Here is a 16212-nt window from a genome sequence, read left to right as displayed (position 1 = left end):
ACTCAAAAATAAAATATTTTGATAATTCCCTCATTTAATTCAACAAAATTGTTTAGAATCGATTTTATAAATTAAAAAGTTCCTGAAGCGGGAAATACAACATCATGAATACTTGCGCTGATTGTGTATGCAATTGTGGGTAAGATATATTAACATTTAAATCGAAAGCTTTTAAGATTTCACCAAAAACTTTAATAATAGAAATTGCGATTGATACTATATATTCACCTTAACCTCAACCGTGTTTCATGTTCTACAAGGTAGGGGGAAGTATTAGCGGAGGTTGTTTCAATTTTCGGTATAAGATTCAGGTCAGTCTAAATTATCTGGTATATTATAAATCCCAAAGTACTTTTTTTATATCTTTATCTGACATTTTAAAGCTCTTTTTTACACAAAAACACGACATAAAAATTAAATTCAGAGTAAATATAAATAGCGAAAAATTGTAAATATGCGGTTTGAGAGGTAAGGAAGACTTAAAATTAGTATTAGAATTAAAATAGTTAAAAACTTACTAACGTGTCGACAATAAACTAATTTCGAAATATAAATCTAAATTATAATTTTCAAAATAAGTGCTGTCTCGCTACTCTATCTAAATACTAACGCAATAACGGTGTACTGCTTGCAACAAGAACAAATAGTAATAAACAAGTCAGAAGAATCCAAATAAGGACTACAGAAAAAGCAAGTTTTTTTCTGAATAGAGCAACCATGCCAATTTTTCTTTAACAAATCTATATATATATATATATATATATATATAAATACATTATATTAAATATGTATTACATTAAATATATATTATACTAAATATATATTATATTAAATATATATTATATTAAATATATTATATATATTGATATTAAAACAAATTTTTACTTCAAACTAACTAGAATCACATAATACTATTAATATCTAATGAAATGCAGCTGATTTGAGCTCAGAAATTATTTATTTATTTTAATGAAAACAAAATTATCTGTTGGAAAATATCGCCTCGGGCATTTAGCTGCAGTAAACAGCAACTGTCTAACCGGAAGTTATGAAAGTTAGGAACTAGAAAGTTATTTCTGTTTGCATTTGCATTGAAAATACCATCCATAGATTTGGCTTACAGGCCGAAACTTCCTGGCCAATACTAGACCTGTCAGCGAATTCTAAAATTGATCGCATGTAATACCTTCTAGAAGATACAGGGACTCAGCAAGAGTCCCCATAAACAAGAAATTTGATCGTTTAATAGTCCAAAGGTAAAGACATTTTTCGAAAGCTTCCCCTATGGGTAACTTAGTAGCCCCGAACATGGTGACATCTTTTTTATTTTTCCTCCACTGCGCAGTTTATGTTCGTTACGTCGGACTACTAAATTGATTCATGCTGAGACCTCTCTTTCTAGCAGGTGTTGTCTAATGTCGGAGCAAATTACGGACAAGCTGGATTTTTTTAGTACCTAATGAGAGGAATATTTTCATAAAAGACCCCACCTTCTTCATCGCTTTATGGGGTCTTTAATTTATTCTGAAAAATTCTTTTATTGACTAAGCTATAATAAAGATGGTATACCACAAGAGAAATCATTTATGGCTCTTTTATCTACATAAGTAATTACAAATGAGAGCTCAAATGCTGAAATACTTTTTTTTTTTTCAAAATGCAAGCAAATTAAGTCAGGATTACACTACGGAGAAGTAATCCTGCGATAATTTGTTCGTATTTAGAGATTTTGAGCAAATAAAAAATGTTTCAGCATTTGAAACTTAATGCAGATGCTTAATGCAGACTTAACTTTAACTCACTTTCTTCTATATTTGAAATAACCAAATGAAGGTGAAACAGAATTAGCCATGAAAAGTTCCTTCTCGCGGTGTAGAGTCCTTTTCAAGATCAATTGCAACCAACTCACGTCATTGACAAACACTTTTTTTTATTGGCAAAAACGTTGCCAAAAGTCTGATGCAAGGGATATTGAGTCGAAAATTTATCCTATTTGTATTACATAGAGCGTGGAAATAAATTCTGTTTCTTTTCTACACTTTTCTTCTTTTTCTTTTTAGTTCCAACGGAGTTTGAAAAAAAAAAGTCATGTATATAACTTGTTTTCGTTTTTTTAATTCATTTATTTAAATAAAATTGGAAAAAAAAATTTTGCCGAATTTTTATAAAATAATTATTTTATAAGAGTTTTTAGGACTGTTAAAATCTCCAAGTTTGATAGAATTCTCTGTAAAAACGTCTGTCAAATGATTTCATTTATTAAGCACATAAATTGTATAAAGCAGTTATATAAATGTTTTAATAAAAACCTGTATTTTAGGAAACACCAATGTATGTACAGACAGCATAGGGATGTTATAGCACCAATTGTTTACTCGACTTACAACAAGAAAGATAAGTACCAGCAACTGGTTCGTAAAATTCAATCACTACCTAAAATTTCTTGCTAAAACATAACTATTCGTAAGAATCAAATTGCATCACGCAAGTGCTGGTAACTTTAACCAAAACCTCCTTGAAAAGAGAAGGCATCCGGGTTAAAGCATAAATAAAAAATTCGTTCTTTTAGTAGTCCAAACGTAATGACATATTTCGTATTTTCCACCACTGCGCAGCTTAGTAGACCGAATGCAGTGACATTTTTCTTATTTTTTATCCTCTGTGCAGTTTACGTTCGTTATGTTTGATAACTAAATTGATCCGTGCTGAGGCCTTCTTTCTTGTAGGAGGTGTTGCTTTAACTTCAACGACATGCCAACCTATAAAGTTGGCTTTTTCAGGTAGGAAAAAAAATTCAGTTTTGTGGATAAAACGAGGTTTTGTCTACATATTCAATTAAACATTAAAATAAAAATCTGCATAAAATAAATGTTGTTTCTTGGACAAGCTAAACTCACCAGTGATTAGCTGTCACCGAATTAAGTCAGAAAAGTTTGCTTTTCGTTTGACAAGAGAGAATTGGAAGGATGAAAATACGTCTTAACTCAGAACTTTAGGAATAAATTTCAGCACCACTCAATCGCATAGCCACTTCCTCAATTTAGACATAGATATGAAGAGGAAAGAAATTTTCTCCAGTTTCCTGTGTCCTTAGCACTGCTCAGTGATCAAGCACAGGAATTTTGATTTCAAAGATTTTACAAGCACGTATATCGCATGCACTTGGTTCGCGGACTCGAGTATCGAATTCCAGCCCCCCGGACCGGAGTCCGAGTTTATAACCACTGCGCTGCCACAGCCCCAGAGCATAAATATCTATATAAAATAAAGAATTTGTGTTTGCATATGTCTGCGCACTGGATTACGGGTATACCGTAGGAGCTAATAATACGACATTCTACATAAAGCTAAACAAGTGAAATTGTAAACAAATTACGAAGTCAGGTTTTTGACTTTTGAATTAAAAAAAATTTCAGGTAGATTTTTACTGTAATTTTCGCACTTCGAAGCCGTTCAAACGAAACGTCCTAGAATTTTAGTTTTTATTTTCACATCGTAAAATTAAAACTTTTACTTTTAAAATGGAAGTCTCATTTTTTTTTTCTATTTTTTTTAAAATAATTTGAGAAACCCACTTTTTTGCCATCTTTTTTCCCTCGAAATTTTTAAATTATGACACCTAATTTAGCATTTTAAATAAACATATGTAGTAAATTTCCCCCCTTCGTTTAAAACCCGAAAGAAGAAGAGTGAATAATTTGGCGATTTCAATTAATTTTTAAATGCATAGAAATTTAAAAAATTTTGTTTTCCCTCGGCAACTATTTCTACTATTCACACTTTAGAAGAATTAAAGTACAATATATCGAAACAAATCAGCAAACAACTGGTAATAAAAATGAGTTTCTGCAACCTAATCACTATACTTTTATTTTTAAAAAAATTTCAAAATTTTTTTTGCTTAGGAAAGAAATTTTTTGAAATTTTGAAAGAAAATTTTTCTAAGTCGAAGTCTTGTTGAGGCGAATCTGAGTGTTTTACATGTAGTGTTTTCATCACTGGTGTCCCAAACTTAAGCATACTTTTATACTGGACACATGTGTAAAAGTAATTTTACTCACATACTTTGGTGTCTCAACACCAATGTATGCGAGTCCTCAAACTTAGTAAATCCATTCTGTTTTTCAAAGATTCTGTAGTCGTATGAAATAAAGTATTTTTTTTTGCGAATAATATGCTGTTTTTATAACTGATGGGAGTTTGTAACAGTTACTTCTGACCGTTGGGTCAACTTTAATCTATCTACGGCTAGCGCTCTCTTTTTACTCTGATAATGGAGCAAAACGTTAATATGCAAACGTTAATATGCCACTGAAAAACCACAGTTTTGAGAAAATGAAAAGTGTTTGTGGTCTAATTTTTTAATATTTAAAAACTTACTCTAATGCACTGTGGGCCAGAAGACCATGATCTTTGGCCAAAAGTCAAAATTACATTTTCAACTAAAATATGAGTAGGCAGTTTTAATATCGCTCAAATTAAGTAGGGGAGAGTGGGGTCAATTGTAACATTTTTTACTTAACTATTTTTAACTAGTAAAATAGTTAAGTAAAAAATGCACTTTCGAAACTTATCTCCAAAAAGTTCCACGAGGTAATTAGCTAAACCTTTTTTTGCTGTCTTCTTTGATGTTTCTTCTTTCTAAAAAACCTGCCCCATTTTGCCCATATTGCAATGGTGGACAAAATATACCGAAAAACAAAAATTAAGTTTTTTTTCTTCATGTTTTTGCGTTATTTTGTAATTAATTCGCGTTATTTTGTAATATTACTTCGGAAATATAATTTGTTTTTCATTTTTAATATAAAATTATGAAAATTAATAAATTTCCATTGCTATATTTAATTATTTAAAGGTATTATAATTTTTTTTTGTTTTTGCTCACCATATTTCAGCCGCTATTTTGTTTTTTTGGGTATTTTTAGTGTATTTCAAAATTTTAACTATGAATTCACTTTACCTGCACATAAAACCCCCCCAAATTTTGAAACAAATTTTATCGAAATATCAATTTTGGCCACGAAACCTTGACTGTGCAATGCTGAATTACCTGGGCTCATAAAAACTTGCAAGAAATAGGAATAATCATTGATTTTCATAATTTTCATTTTGCCGCTAAAAATGCCGCCATATTGGCGATTTCTAAAAAAAGTTTAATAATTTTAAATATATTTTAGTTATTTATCTGTTCTAAAGTTCATATAATTCTTTACAACAAGACACCATAAATAGTTTAAAATTATAGCTTTGCATCGAGTATCAGGTGCTTAGACTGTGGTTTTTTGATTTTTATTGGCGATAGAGCTTCGAAAAACCTTGTTAATGTGCTTTTTATTGGCTTTCAGCATATCTGATAAATAAATTCTGTTGGATTAATGCTTTTATGACCAAAATGTTTTAGTTGACATGGTTTGTTTTTTCTTCCTTTCCAAAGTAGAATACTTATCTGGAACCAAATTGAATACGAAAATTGTGATTTAAAACCTTTAAGCGCAGCAAGTTTTTAAGCTGGTACTTCAGTCCTTTATCTAGATTTTGTCTGCTTGGTTTTCTTTTAAAATTAATCACTACAACCAACCAGCAGTTAGTAAGGAATGTTTAATCTGTAACAATAGGTTTCCGTAAGCGGTGCAAATTGGTGTACCGGTCATCGAATATTATATTCTATTTACAAATAAAAATGCTTAATAACAAAATCATATAAAAAATTCAAAAAAAAAAAATCGCGAGATTGTGTTTATTTTTTCTTTTTTAAAATTAAAATAATAATTAACAAAATATTAAAAAAACATGATTTCAGAAATTACTTTAATAATTTTAAAAAATATATTTCTTTCAATTATAAAATCGTTTAAAAAATTCTGTAAATTTTAAGAAAATAATTTCAATGGTTTTTAATTTATTTGAAATAGGAATATCGTCCATATTGCTGTGCTCCACCTGTTGATTCCATGAAACCATATTCTTCTAACTGGATAAATGTCGTGGATCAACCGGTGCATCATTTAAGTACCTCATGCGAAGAAGAAAAGGTATACAAGTATATATAGAGAGTATTCTTTATTGACTATCGTTAACATATATTTTTTGTAGTTTATTTATATCGCACTAGAGCTGCGTAATGGGCTATTGGCGACGATCTCAGAAACATCCCTGAGGATGATCCGAAGACATGCCATCACAATTGAAACTTTTTTTGCACAAAACTAACTTCATTACCACCATCATGTCGTTGGTCATGAAATTGCGGAGCCCTAACCTACTACGCCACTACGTGTTGTTATGGAATGCTTTACTTTACTTCTAAAAATATTTATTTTTGAATAAAACAGATGTTTTGGTTATAGTATTTTTATATTCTACTAATTACAAGAATTTTCCATACAAATCTTTCAAAGTTTTTGAAAAATCTCGCATATTTTTCTGTTGTCCTTAGTCTAGGAAATAGCGTACAGTCTACCCAGTATTAAGTTGTTCATTATATTTTAGGGTTGTCATGAACATTGCAAGCCAACTAAATGTAGCCAAGCAAGATGTGAAACGGTGGTAAATATTGTTACGAACCTTGTAAATATGTGTATAATTTGGTGAATATTCTTTTGTTATGAGGCTTAATATCTCAGACGGGCTCCAAATAAACAGTTTAACTAGAAAATTTTCAAGAAAGTCATGAAACTTAGAAAGAAAAATACGCGTATAACTTTTTATAGAAGATTCGGTTTAGTGTCATTTTCGTCGAGTTGGCGATAATCTTGGCAACTGGGCGATTATTTTGGCAACAAAATGATAGTTATGGAGATTTTGATTTTCAAAGCGATTGGACCAAACATTAACGAATATATGCGAGAATCATCTAGATTCAGAATGTGTCGAACATTCCGGAGCTTGTCGCTAAGCCTAAGTAAATAAGATTGTGTAGTAGTTTAGTGTCGCAGTGTAGTAGTTTTCATGATGAACTTACCACACGATTTGATAAATCAATATGAAAAGGTACAAGGTCTCTTCTCAGACTATGACTATGAGTAGTAGCAGTAGTAGTCTGCTTGTGACTGTAGAAGTGTTCTGACCTGAGAGAGATCATTGTAAAGACTATTTTTTGCTATACTACACTGTTATTTGAGCTGTAATTGAGTGCTATAAATAGCTGTATCTTCTGAACGTTTCTATTGATAAATATTTGGAGTCTTAAAACTGTTTCATTCATCTTCAATCGAAACGAACCCCTGTGCTCGGTTCAATATTGTAATCTTTCTATAGCACCCTCCATCAAGAATGTTTTGGTACAGAGTTCAAACTGGACACTAAAATTATTGAAAGAACAAGTGGTGTGAACAAGTATAATTGATATTATTTCTTTTTATACATCATCTTTGCTATAAGGAAGCGACTACAACGATTTCGATCGTGTTTTAAAGTCTTTTTATTCATACGACAAACATTATTATTTTTTTATTATTTATTTTCAATAAATCACTTTTGTTTTAATGTTACATACCTTCTTCTTGCACTTATGGCTTAAATTATTTTGAAAGTATTAAAATATTATTAATTAGGCAACACAAATTAAAATATTGTTTATCAAGCAAATAAAAATTTAAAATATTGAAGTTTTATAAAGTTATTAAAGTTTCATGAAATTTCCTTTTTGTATGAAATTTTTAAATGGGTAAAAATTGATGCGAATTAACATGTTAGACTAAGGAAAATGAAGATTTACGTTTTGCTTAGGAAATAAGGCTTTATTTCCAACAAGTTCCGAACCTGTAGTTACGAAAATCGACCGACTGATAATAACAATAAAACAATGCTTCCAAAAAATTCACTATTTGCCGTAAAAATGGGCGCAGTCTGAGGACTTAATCAACAAAACATATATTTATGGTTTTTAGTCTGTTACAGTGCCATTGATTGACAAACTTTAGAACTAGTTTTTTAAACTGTGTTGGTGGTTATGAATTCTCTTGTTTTCTACACCGAATGCAAACTATATCTTACTGTCTCTTTCCATTTTTAAATCAAAACTATATTTTACGAATTACTTCATTACTTAACGGAACATTTTTAATACCGTTTATATTACTAGTGAGACCAATAGTTTTATATGGCAGTGATTACTGGGTAATTAACAAAGTTGACGAAGAGAAACTGATGACTTTCGAGAGAAAATATGATGAAAAATTTTTGGTGCTGTAAGAGAAAACGGAACCTGGAGAATTCGTTACAACCATAAATTACAATCAAAATACATAGAACCTAACTTAGTAAAAATGATTAAGGTTTCTCAAATAAGGTGTTTAGGACATGTATTTTGATACAGTGATGAAAATCCTGTTAAAATAATAATCTTCCAGACACCAGAGGGAAAAAGAAATAGAGGAAGACCTAGAACAAGTTGGTTAGATACAGTAGAGAAGTGGTTAAAGGACTATAGAGTTAATATACCATCCAATAGATTTAGATGGGGTAAACTGACTGAGACTGTCTTGGCCGGTAACCAGATTTACTGTCTAAGAAGAAGATATATTACTTGCTCGCATAAATATTAAATATGATTAACTAGAAACCACAGTTTTAGATTTTAATGTATAGCTTCTTTGTAGGATTATTATTTCAACACGATTATCTAGATACCAGAGTTTTAGAGCGTAATTTTGAACTAGAGTCTTAGAACGCAATGTAGTTTCTGTGAAAGATAGTTATTTAAATACGATTATCTAGAAACCAGAGTTTTAGAACGCAAAATACCGTCTTCGAAGAATAATATTTCTGAACGATTATCTAGATGTCAGAGTTTTAGAGCGCAATGTACCTTTTATGAAGGATAATTACTTAAACACGATTACTTAGAAACTAAAGATTTAGAACGTAATATAGCTTCTTTAAGGGATTATTTTATCAACACAAAATATAGTATATTACTGGCAATTTTCTTAAAATATCTAAGATTGTTTTCCGTCATAGATATTTTATTGTTCTTTACAATTTTCTACGTAATCATGAATTCTCGATTAGCTTAAATATTTAGTACCCCTCATAAAAATGAACGTTTTCGAGTCGGTATTTCTTTGTATAGGATTGATACAAAAATCGTTGAGAATAATATATGTATATTTTTTTACTCAGGATTGTCGGTGTCAACCAGTTACGCCAAAAGAGGTTGATTTGTGTGTCATTCCCGAACCAGTTCCTGAGTGTCCAATATGTCCTCAAGTATTTTCAGTAAGCTTTCTTATTTGATATTTGAGAACAAAATATAGATATTGAGAAAAATTTGTAGTGTAAAAAAATAATTGTAAAGTCTACAAAAAAAAAAAAATCATATTTTCTACAGGAAAAAAATGTTTAATGCTGAATACAGATTTTTTGTTTCTAAGCATTATCTGCGAGCTGCAAAAAAATTCTTGTAGCTGTTTTTTTACCAATTAGTTTTTCTCTTTTTTTCACTCTAGTCATAAACGGATTAAAACTGTTAATTCAAATTCTAGCTTTTGTCTTACAGATTCGCTTACCATAAGATAACTTTATTATTTTTCAAATCATTTTACAATTATTTTCTACACTTGCTCTTATTTTTCAGAAATTATTTAATGGTTTTTAGCTTCGTGTAAATAAAATTGCGTTTCGACTTCATTATCGAATTGATACTCTACCCGATTATTATCTGTATTTAAATATAATTTTCCGGTAAGTTAAATTGCCCGACATTTTTATAAGGGTGGGTTAATATAGTTTTATACGTTCTTACATTTAAATATGATATAATGACAGTTTAAGATTTTTCGTCATAACCAAACACTTGAGCTACCGTGGCTCAGGGGACACATCGCTCGCCTCCCATTGAGGTTCGAATCCTCTCCTTCGGGTTCAAATCCTGGTATTGACTGGATATGCACCGACCTAGTGCAGACATAGTTACTTTATAGAGGTATTTTTTGTTAAATTAACAGAGCTTGTTTGCTAAAAAACAGTTATCTGCTTAAAAAAAACAGGCGTCCGGTTTTAAGTAACGGTATATTTCTGTGATATTAATAGTTTTATACTGACACAGCTGATAGTTTCTTACTGTAAATTTAACAAATTTCTCTTTATAATGTAAAAATATTTAAACAAGCTGTTACATCTTTACATTTTGGATTTGATGATGATGTAGAGAAGTAGATGGCATGCATTCCTCTTAATTTACTTGTTTTAGTAGCCAGGGTAGCCTGCTTAGTTGGGTGTTAGGCTCATGTCCAAGGCGTCGTGTGTTCGATCCCGGCCGGCCAAAGACTCTCCGTATAGTAAATGGTGTTGGTGCAAGTTAAATCTGTCGGGTCACGAAGTTCTCTACTTCCCCCATTACAAATCATACCTCTGGAGGTAGGGAGATTGATCGTGCTCTGGTACAGGTCAAAATTACGATCTGTAAATGAATGAAAGGATGTATGAATGGGTCTCCGCTCTATAAACGGGTTGTGAGGTATGCATGCCTGAAGTCATACTCTTGGTCATAGATGGCGCCACCGAAAAACAAGAAGCGCACCATATTCTTTACATTCGCTTGGTTTTACGAAGCAGGTTTGCTGATACCGGCAAGTGAGATTAGAAACAACAACAACACTTGTTTTATGTACTTAATGTGCACTGTTAATAAATAGTTAATTATCTTTGTGACCTTGTTTCTCTATATATCTTTGTATGAGGCTTGTCTGCTAATAATCACTTGTTTCGTTTTAATAGGGTTTGCAGGCATTATGGGCAAATGATGCGAAAAAGCAGGCCTCTCGAAATTGTCATAAACCTGCAAATACGGCCTGCTGCAATTGCAACAAGACATACTTTTCAGATAATTCGTTGAAAAAGGATTATTGTGTGCCTATAAGTCCACTAATCTCTGAAGAAGCGGAAAAACGCAATGAAGAGATCATTGAACCATTTCCGATGATGAATTGTGGCTGTTGCAAAGATATGAAATGAAAACTTCAAGTTGAAAAAATTGCTTAATTAAAAACATCACAATTTTTTAACATAAGTCCCTCACATTACTCTATATTACTATATTATATTTTAAATAAATTAAATACTTTTGCTTCATCTGGCAAATATCATTTTCAGCAGCACCACATATCCATCCGCTAAACTTTTAAATCTGTTACTAGTAATGATTTTTATTGGGTAAATGCTTGAGTAAAATTTTATTAAAAATAAAATATTTTCAAAAAAATTAACTAATGAAGTTCAAAGTCATTGAAATTTAAACATTTTTATTTAGTTAAAAAAGCTTAAAAATTTACATTTCACCCAAATTCTTTTTTTTCCGTTTTATCCTTTTTATTCAATAAGGTTTTTGTTACATTTTAAAATAAAAAAAAAGAAATTGCTGTCATTTACTTTTTTTAATGGAGATAATGGAATTATGGTGCCGGAAAAAATGGATTAAAATTATATTATCAGTTATTCGGGGCAGAAATATAAATATCAATTTCAAAATAAATAACAAAATCAATAAATTATGTGGACGAAAAAATAGAGTTTAAAAGGAAATTATTAAAGGAACAAGTAACATGATCGTTTAAGCAATGTGATAGTACAAAAAAAGCATAATACAGTAACTAAAGATAACTTTTAATAATTATTTATGTTTTATTGTTTAATTTAATAGTGGACGAAAAATTTATGAATTATGAGGTACAAATTTTTACACCATATTAATCTACGTATTTTTCTACAGAGAAATCTAAAGTTTCGTTTGTTTATATTTAGAAGCAAAAGATTAGATTAATTAAATTTAATTTCTTAAAAAAATTGGCGACAATGAAGAAAAAAAAACTAAATGTGGTAAACTTACAAGGAACTTGATTTATGCAAATTAGTGTAACATTTCATTCATGATTTTTCATTGATAATCAATTTCTAATATATTTTTTTTATTTCAATTATGAAATACGATGTTTAAGTCATCTTCGAATTTTTAATTAAATCAGTAAAGAGATTTGAATAAAATATTTGACCCTCGATATTTGACATATTTAACGCAAGTTAAGTTTCATAAAATCAAGCTTATGTTTGAACGCGGTTGCTCACCCGCTTCTTTTTATTTCATTTTTTAGTTGATTTATTCCACGATTGATTCAATTTCAATAATGGGCATGGGCATGCATACGTTTGGAACAATACATTTAATAATTATTCAATACATATTTTAATAACTAAACAATAAAAATTGAAACGAGTATACCAGTTTTCCAAAATTTATCGTCCTGAATTAAAACAATTGTAATATCAACATTGATTATCTGAAATTTTGCTTTGATGTTTTATTCTCTACAAAGAGTATGGAGTTGCCGAACGTATAGAGTTGCTAAATATGTAGTATGTATATACGAATCAATCTGAAAAATAAAAAATCTTTTTTAAGTAAAAAAAAAAAATTTATAATTTAAAGTTTCATGTTATGAGATTTGACAGCCCTTACAATGTCTGGCTTAAAGCAAGTGCCCGTTTTGACCGTTCGGTAATCAAGCCTCGGGTCAATCTTGACAAGTGAGGTGTTTCAAGTATTTTTTAACGTTGAATAGTGCGTGGTGGTGGCTCAGGTGATAAAGGGTGAAGGCTCAATGCTGTGAACCGGATTCGGATCTCAGCGATGGCTGGTCGATATGAATTCTGCATTCGACTCGCACCGGCTTTAATGCTGACGTAAAATATCCTCAGTGGTAGACGGATCATGGGTTAGAGTCCCATGTATTTGATCCGGGAGTTTCCTTGTCTTCTGGGTAGGGTTCAAAATTGCAAGGCTATTTAGCTAAACATTGATAGTAGTAAACTCAAAGTTGTATGGGCTGTTCAACACCGGTTATAAAATAAAATAAAATAAATAAAATGAAAGTGTTTCTATATGAAACTTAATTTTCAAAACGATACTGAACATGTAATTAACATTAGCATTGTTACTAACGGATTGATACAAAGTAAATTGCACTATAGGTAAGTGATGATATTTATCAATTGAAGGAGAAAGAAGTGTGGGATATTTTTTTTTAATTTAAAAAAAGATAATTAATCATTAAGTTTAGTATATCTACCCATGTCATTTGATTGATTAAGCTCATTAATCGTTAATTAAAAACGACAAGTCGAAAAAAACAATTAAAATATATAAAAGGTAATCGAAGGCTACCAACTACTACTTTGTTTTGCTAAATATTTCATTGAGAAGTAGGCAATTAAAAACAAAAGCTCTCAGAATTTTTGACAATTTTGAAAATATTTTAAAAGCCTCTCCATGAGAGAAATGGATCGTGGGAGTTTTTGAATCATTCATGTACAGTGGTGTGAAAAATAACTCTCAATCAAATTAATCATAACACATTATATCATAAACATAGCTATCACTAGAAGAGAATTTTTTTGAAAAGTAGAGAAAATAGGAAACCCTGAGTACATTTATTCTTAATGACAATCTTATTTTTAAATCCTCATCATTATCAGAGGGCACATAGAGTCCCCAATTTTGTTCTCTAATTTCCCCCGTCAAATGCAGCAACTCTTGGAACCTGCCAACTGGTTCATTTATATTTTCACACTCCATCATCCAGCGCCACGTTAGTTTTAGACATCCTCTCTTCCCTTTTTCCTCTGGAGCCCTGCTGTTGAAGACAATAGGAATTCTATCTCTATTGATTCTTAAAATATGTCTGGTATAACGCCATCTTCGGGTCTAGATTTCTTCATCCATGGGCTTTATTTTTGTTATCCGTAATAACATTTCATTGCTGGACCAAAATATCTTTGTAATAATTCTCAAACATTTATGTTAAAAAATATTAAACTTTTCATTTTGTGCCTCTGAACTTTTCAAAAAGAACTGGCCTTATTAATGGTTCATAAAACATAAATTTCACTCTGAAAGTCATATTTGAGATCTTCCACAGTTTATTATTAAACATGATGTATAAAAATAATCTAAAATGGAAATTAAAAGGAGTAAAATTTAATATAGAATTCCATTCTTTTTTCAATTTTAAAATGTCTATTTCTTCTAAAGAGAATTAGTATTTTGAACAAATTACTTTGTTTTCTGAGCTATAAAAATTGAAAAAAAAATTCATTCGCAACTGTTTTACCAAATTGAGGAAACAATTAGAGAGGCACACTAAAACCTACGAAAAAAGCGTTATAAATTTAGAGCATGAAAATAAACACACGCGGTTTCTCAACGAACAAATTTTGAGCTTAAAAATAGCATCTTTTATAATTATGTCTTATTTAACATTCAACTTTTAGGCAGTCTAAAAATATATATTTAAAACATAAAAAGAGAAAATTTCAATTACTTGAGCAACACATTTTCATGCAAATTAGTTTAAAATAAAAATTAATCTATTAAATTTTGAAATCAATAAAAATAACTAAAACTTGTCCTTTGCTCAAAAATGCCTAATTGAGCAACATGGTTTTAATTCCTTTATTTGCCCCGTTTAAATATTTACAGAATTCTCAAAATCATTATTTCTAAAATGATATAACATTATTCTCTCTTTTATTAATAATTTAACTACATATTTTTATTGGGAAACAGTTCGATAAATTTTGATTATTCTCTCATCAGACACAGAGCTCCAGTTTAAGTGTGAGCATTCTAGATAATGGAAAAGTGATCTGAGTTGTCAATGAAATAGCTCGACAATTAGGCTTAACAATGGTGATAAATTGGTCCCTCTGATTCTATAAAATAACCATAAATGAATGTAGAGGTCAGGAAGTGATTGAAACATACAATTTAATCAAATAATGAGCTTCGGTAAAAATATGTACACTCTAGCTCGTCGGATAATGATCGATGGTAAAGTTTCTTGATGAAATAGTAATAATTTCTACTTGCAATGGCCATAAAAGCAATTGGAACTGAATTTAAACAGCTTAGCAGTTTCCAAATGGTCTTCCAAAGAGCCCTGGGGTTCCGTGGAAAACTTGCAGGGCTTCTGAGAGTTTAAATTCTTTAAGCTAGCAATGACTTTTGAAATCTGTCATTATATTTATATCCAAACATTAAAACAAGATTTATTTGATATTTTGATTATTTGTATGAAATTATTCAAGCATAACAGCAATAAGAAAGTAGTATAAATTTTAAAAAAAATTGTTCCTTCGATAACAATTATGTTAAATACATTTTGAAAATAAAATGCATTTACAATTATCGTCATTCAGTACAGAGCTCCAGTTAAAATGCGAGCAAATGCTAGTCGAAAAGTGATCAGTATTGTATTTTGATTGACAGTAAATTTAGTTTGGAGATGAAATCACGATTTCTTCTGCTTTTAGCGATCAGGAAACGATTAGAACTAGTGTTATTATCGAAATCAGAGCTTGTATCAAAATGTAAGCATTATATCTACTCATAGGAAAATAATTAGTATTTGAATTGGCATAAATTCTCTTTGGCGATAATATCACGATCAATTTGGCTTGGAACAGCCAGAGAATACATACCAACTATACGACTTTTTTAAAATTCTATTCGACAAATTTTCGCTCAAATTCTGTATTTTGCCCAGTAGAATTACATTCTTTAAAATGATGTAAAAATTGTATACCTTATAATTCAAAACGTTTTCGACAATTATTAAATAAAACAATAAATAATTACTGAAATCTATTTTTTGAGTGGATTTATCTTTAAATAAGCGATTTTTATAATTGTGAGCAAAAATGTTTCAATTCGCTTAAAAATTTCTCGAGATATGGTAAAATGCACAAAAAAAAATTAATAAATAAATAAAATTAACATAAGGGATCCAAACTTAGGACCGCTCTACTGATCAAACTACTTAGATCATATTTTGAGGCTACTCCTTACATTTTTAGAGTCAGGAATCTGAGTGCGTCGAAAAAAGTTTGTTTATTTAGAGAAAGTATGTTTTTGTGTCTGATTTCGTAACTTAAAATATCGTCTGCATTAATTAATTAGCATATTTCAGGTCACCCCTTTGAATCACTAAGATTGAAACCTAGAATGTGTAGATCCGATCATTAAATTAAAAGTTATTCAAGATGGTTAGTTTATTTTTTTCGCACTGTACATCTATATTAACTTCATTTGTTTTCGAAACTTAATACTTACTTAGTACGAGTGCGTGTACTATTTCTTAGTACTATTCTAATAGTTTAGTGAAGACGAAGAGATCGGTCGGAATTTTATTGCTTTTTGACATTACTTTATTTATTTAT

General features: G+C 30.2%; 1 protein-coding gene across 2 annotated transcripts; it reads left to right on the top strand.

Moving 5' to 3' along the window:
- The first annotated feature begins 16 nt into the window (after positions 1-16).
- Positions 17-11067, top strand: LOC107452108 (uncharacterized). Of its 2 annotated transcripts, XM_043047525.3 has the most exons (6): positions 17-139; positions 2321-2411; positions 5913-6032; positions 6490-6546; positions 9124-9219; positions 10720-11067. In XM_043047525.3, the coding sequence occupies exons 1-6, from the start codon at positions 105-107 to the stop codon at positions 10954-10956; spliced, it is 636 nt and encodes a 211-aa protein (XP_042903459.2). In that variant the 5' UTR covers positions 17-104; the 3' UTR covers positions 10957-11067. The 2 variants fall into 2 exon arrangements, with proteins under 2 accessions (XP_042903459.2, XP_087006650.1); XM_087150524.1 differs by lacking the exon at positions 6490-6546.
- Positions 11068-16212: the final 5145 nt, after the last annotated feature.

Source organism: Parasteatoda tepidariorum, chromosome 9, assembly GCF_982258835.1.
Source record: "Parasteatoda tepidariorum strain Cologne lab strain chromosome 9, Ptep-v5.0, whole genome shotgun sequence".
Classification (NCBI taxonomy): domain Eukaryota; kingdom Metazoa; phylum Arthropoda; class Arachnida; order Araneae; family Theridiidae; genus Parasteatoda; species Parasteatoda tepidariorum.
Note: the sequence above shows the minus strand (reverse complement) of the source record. Positions and strands in the feature narration are given on the sequence as shown.

Coding starts and splice junctions, on each gene's coding strand:
- LOC107452108 (XM_043047525.3), top strand. CDS start 105: ATGAATACTTGCGCTGATTGTGTATGCAATTGTGG. Junction 2,412..5,912: donor AAGATAAGTACCAGCAACTG/GTTCGTAAAATT, acceptor TATTTGAAATAG/GAATATCGTCCATATTGCTG. Junction 6,547..9,123: donor AAGCAAGATGTGAAACGGTG/GTAAATATTGTT, acceptor TTTTTTACTCAG/GATTGTCGGTGTCAACCAGT.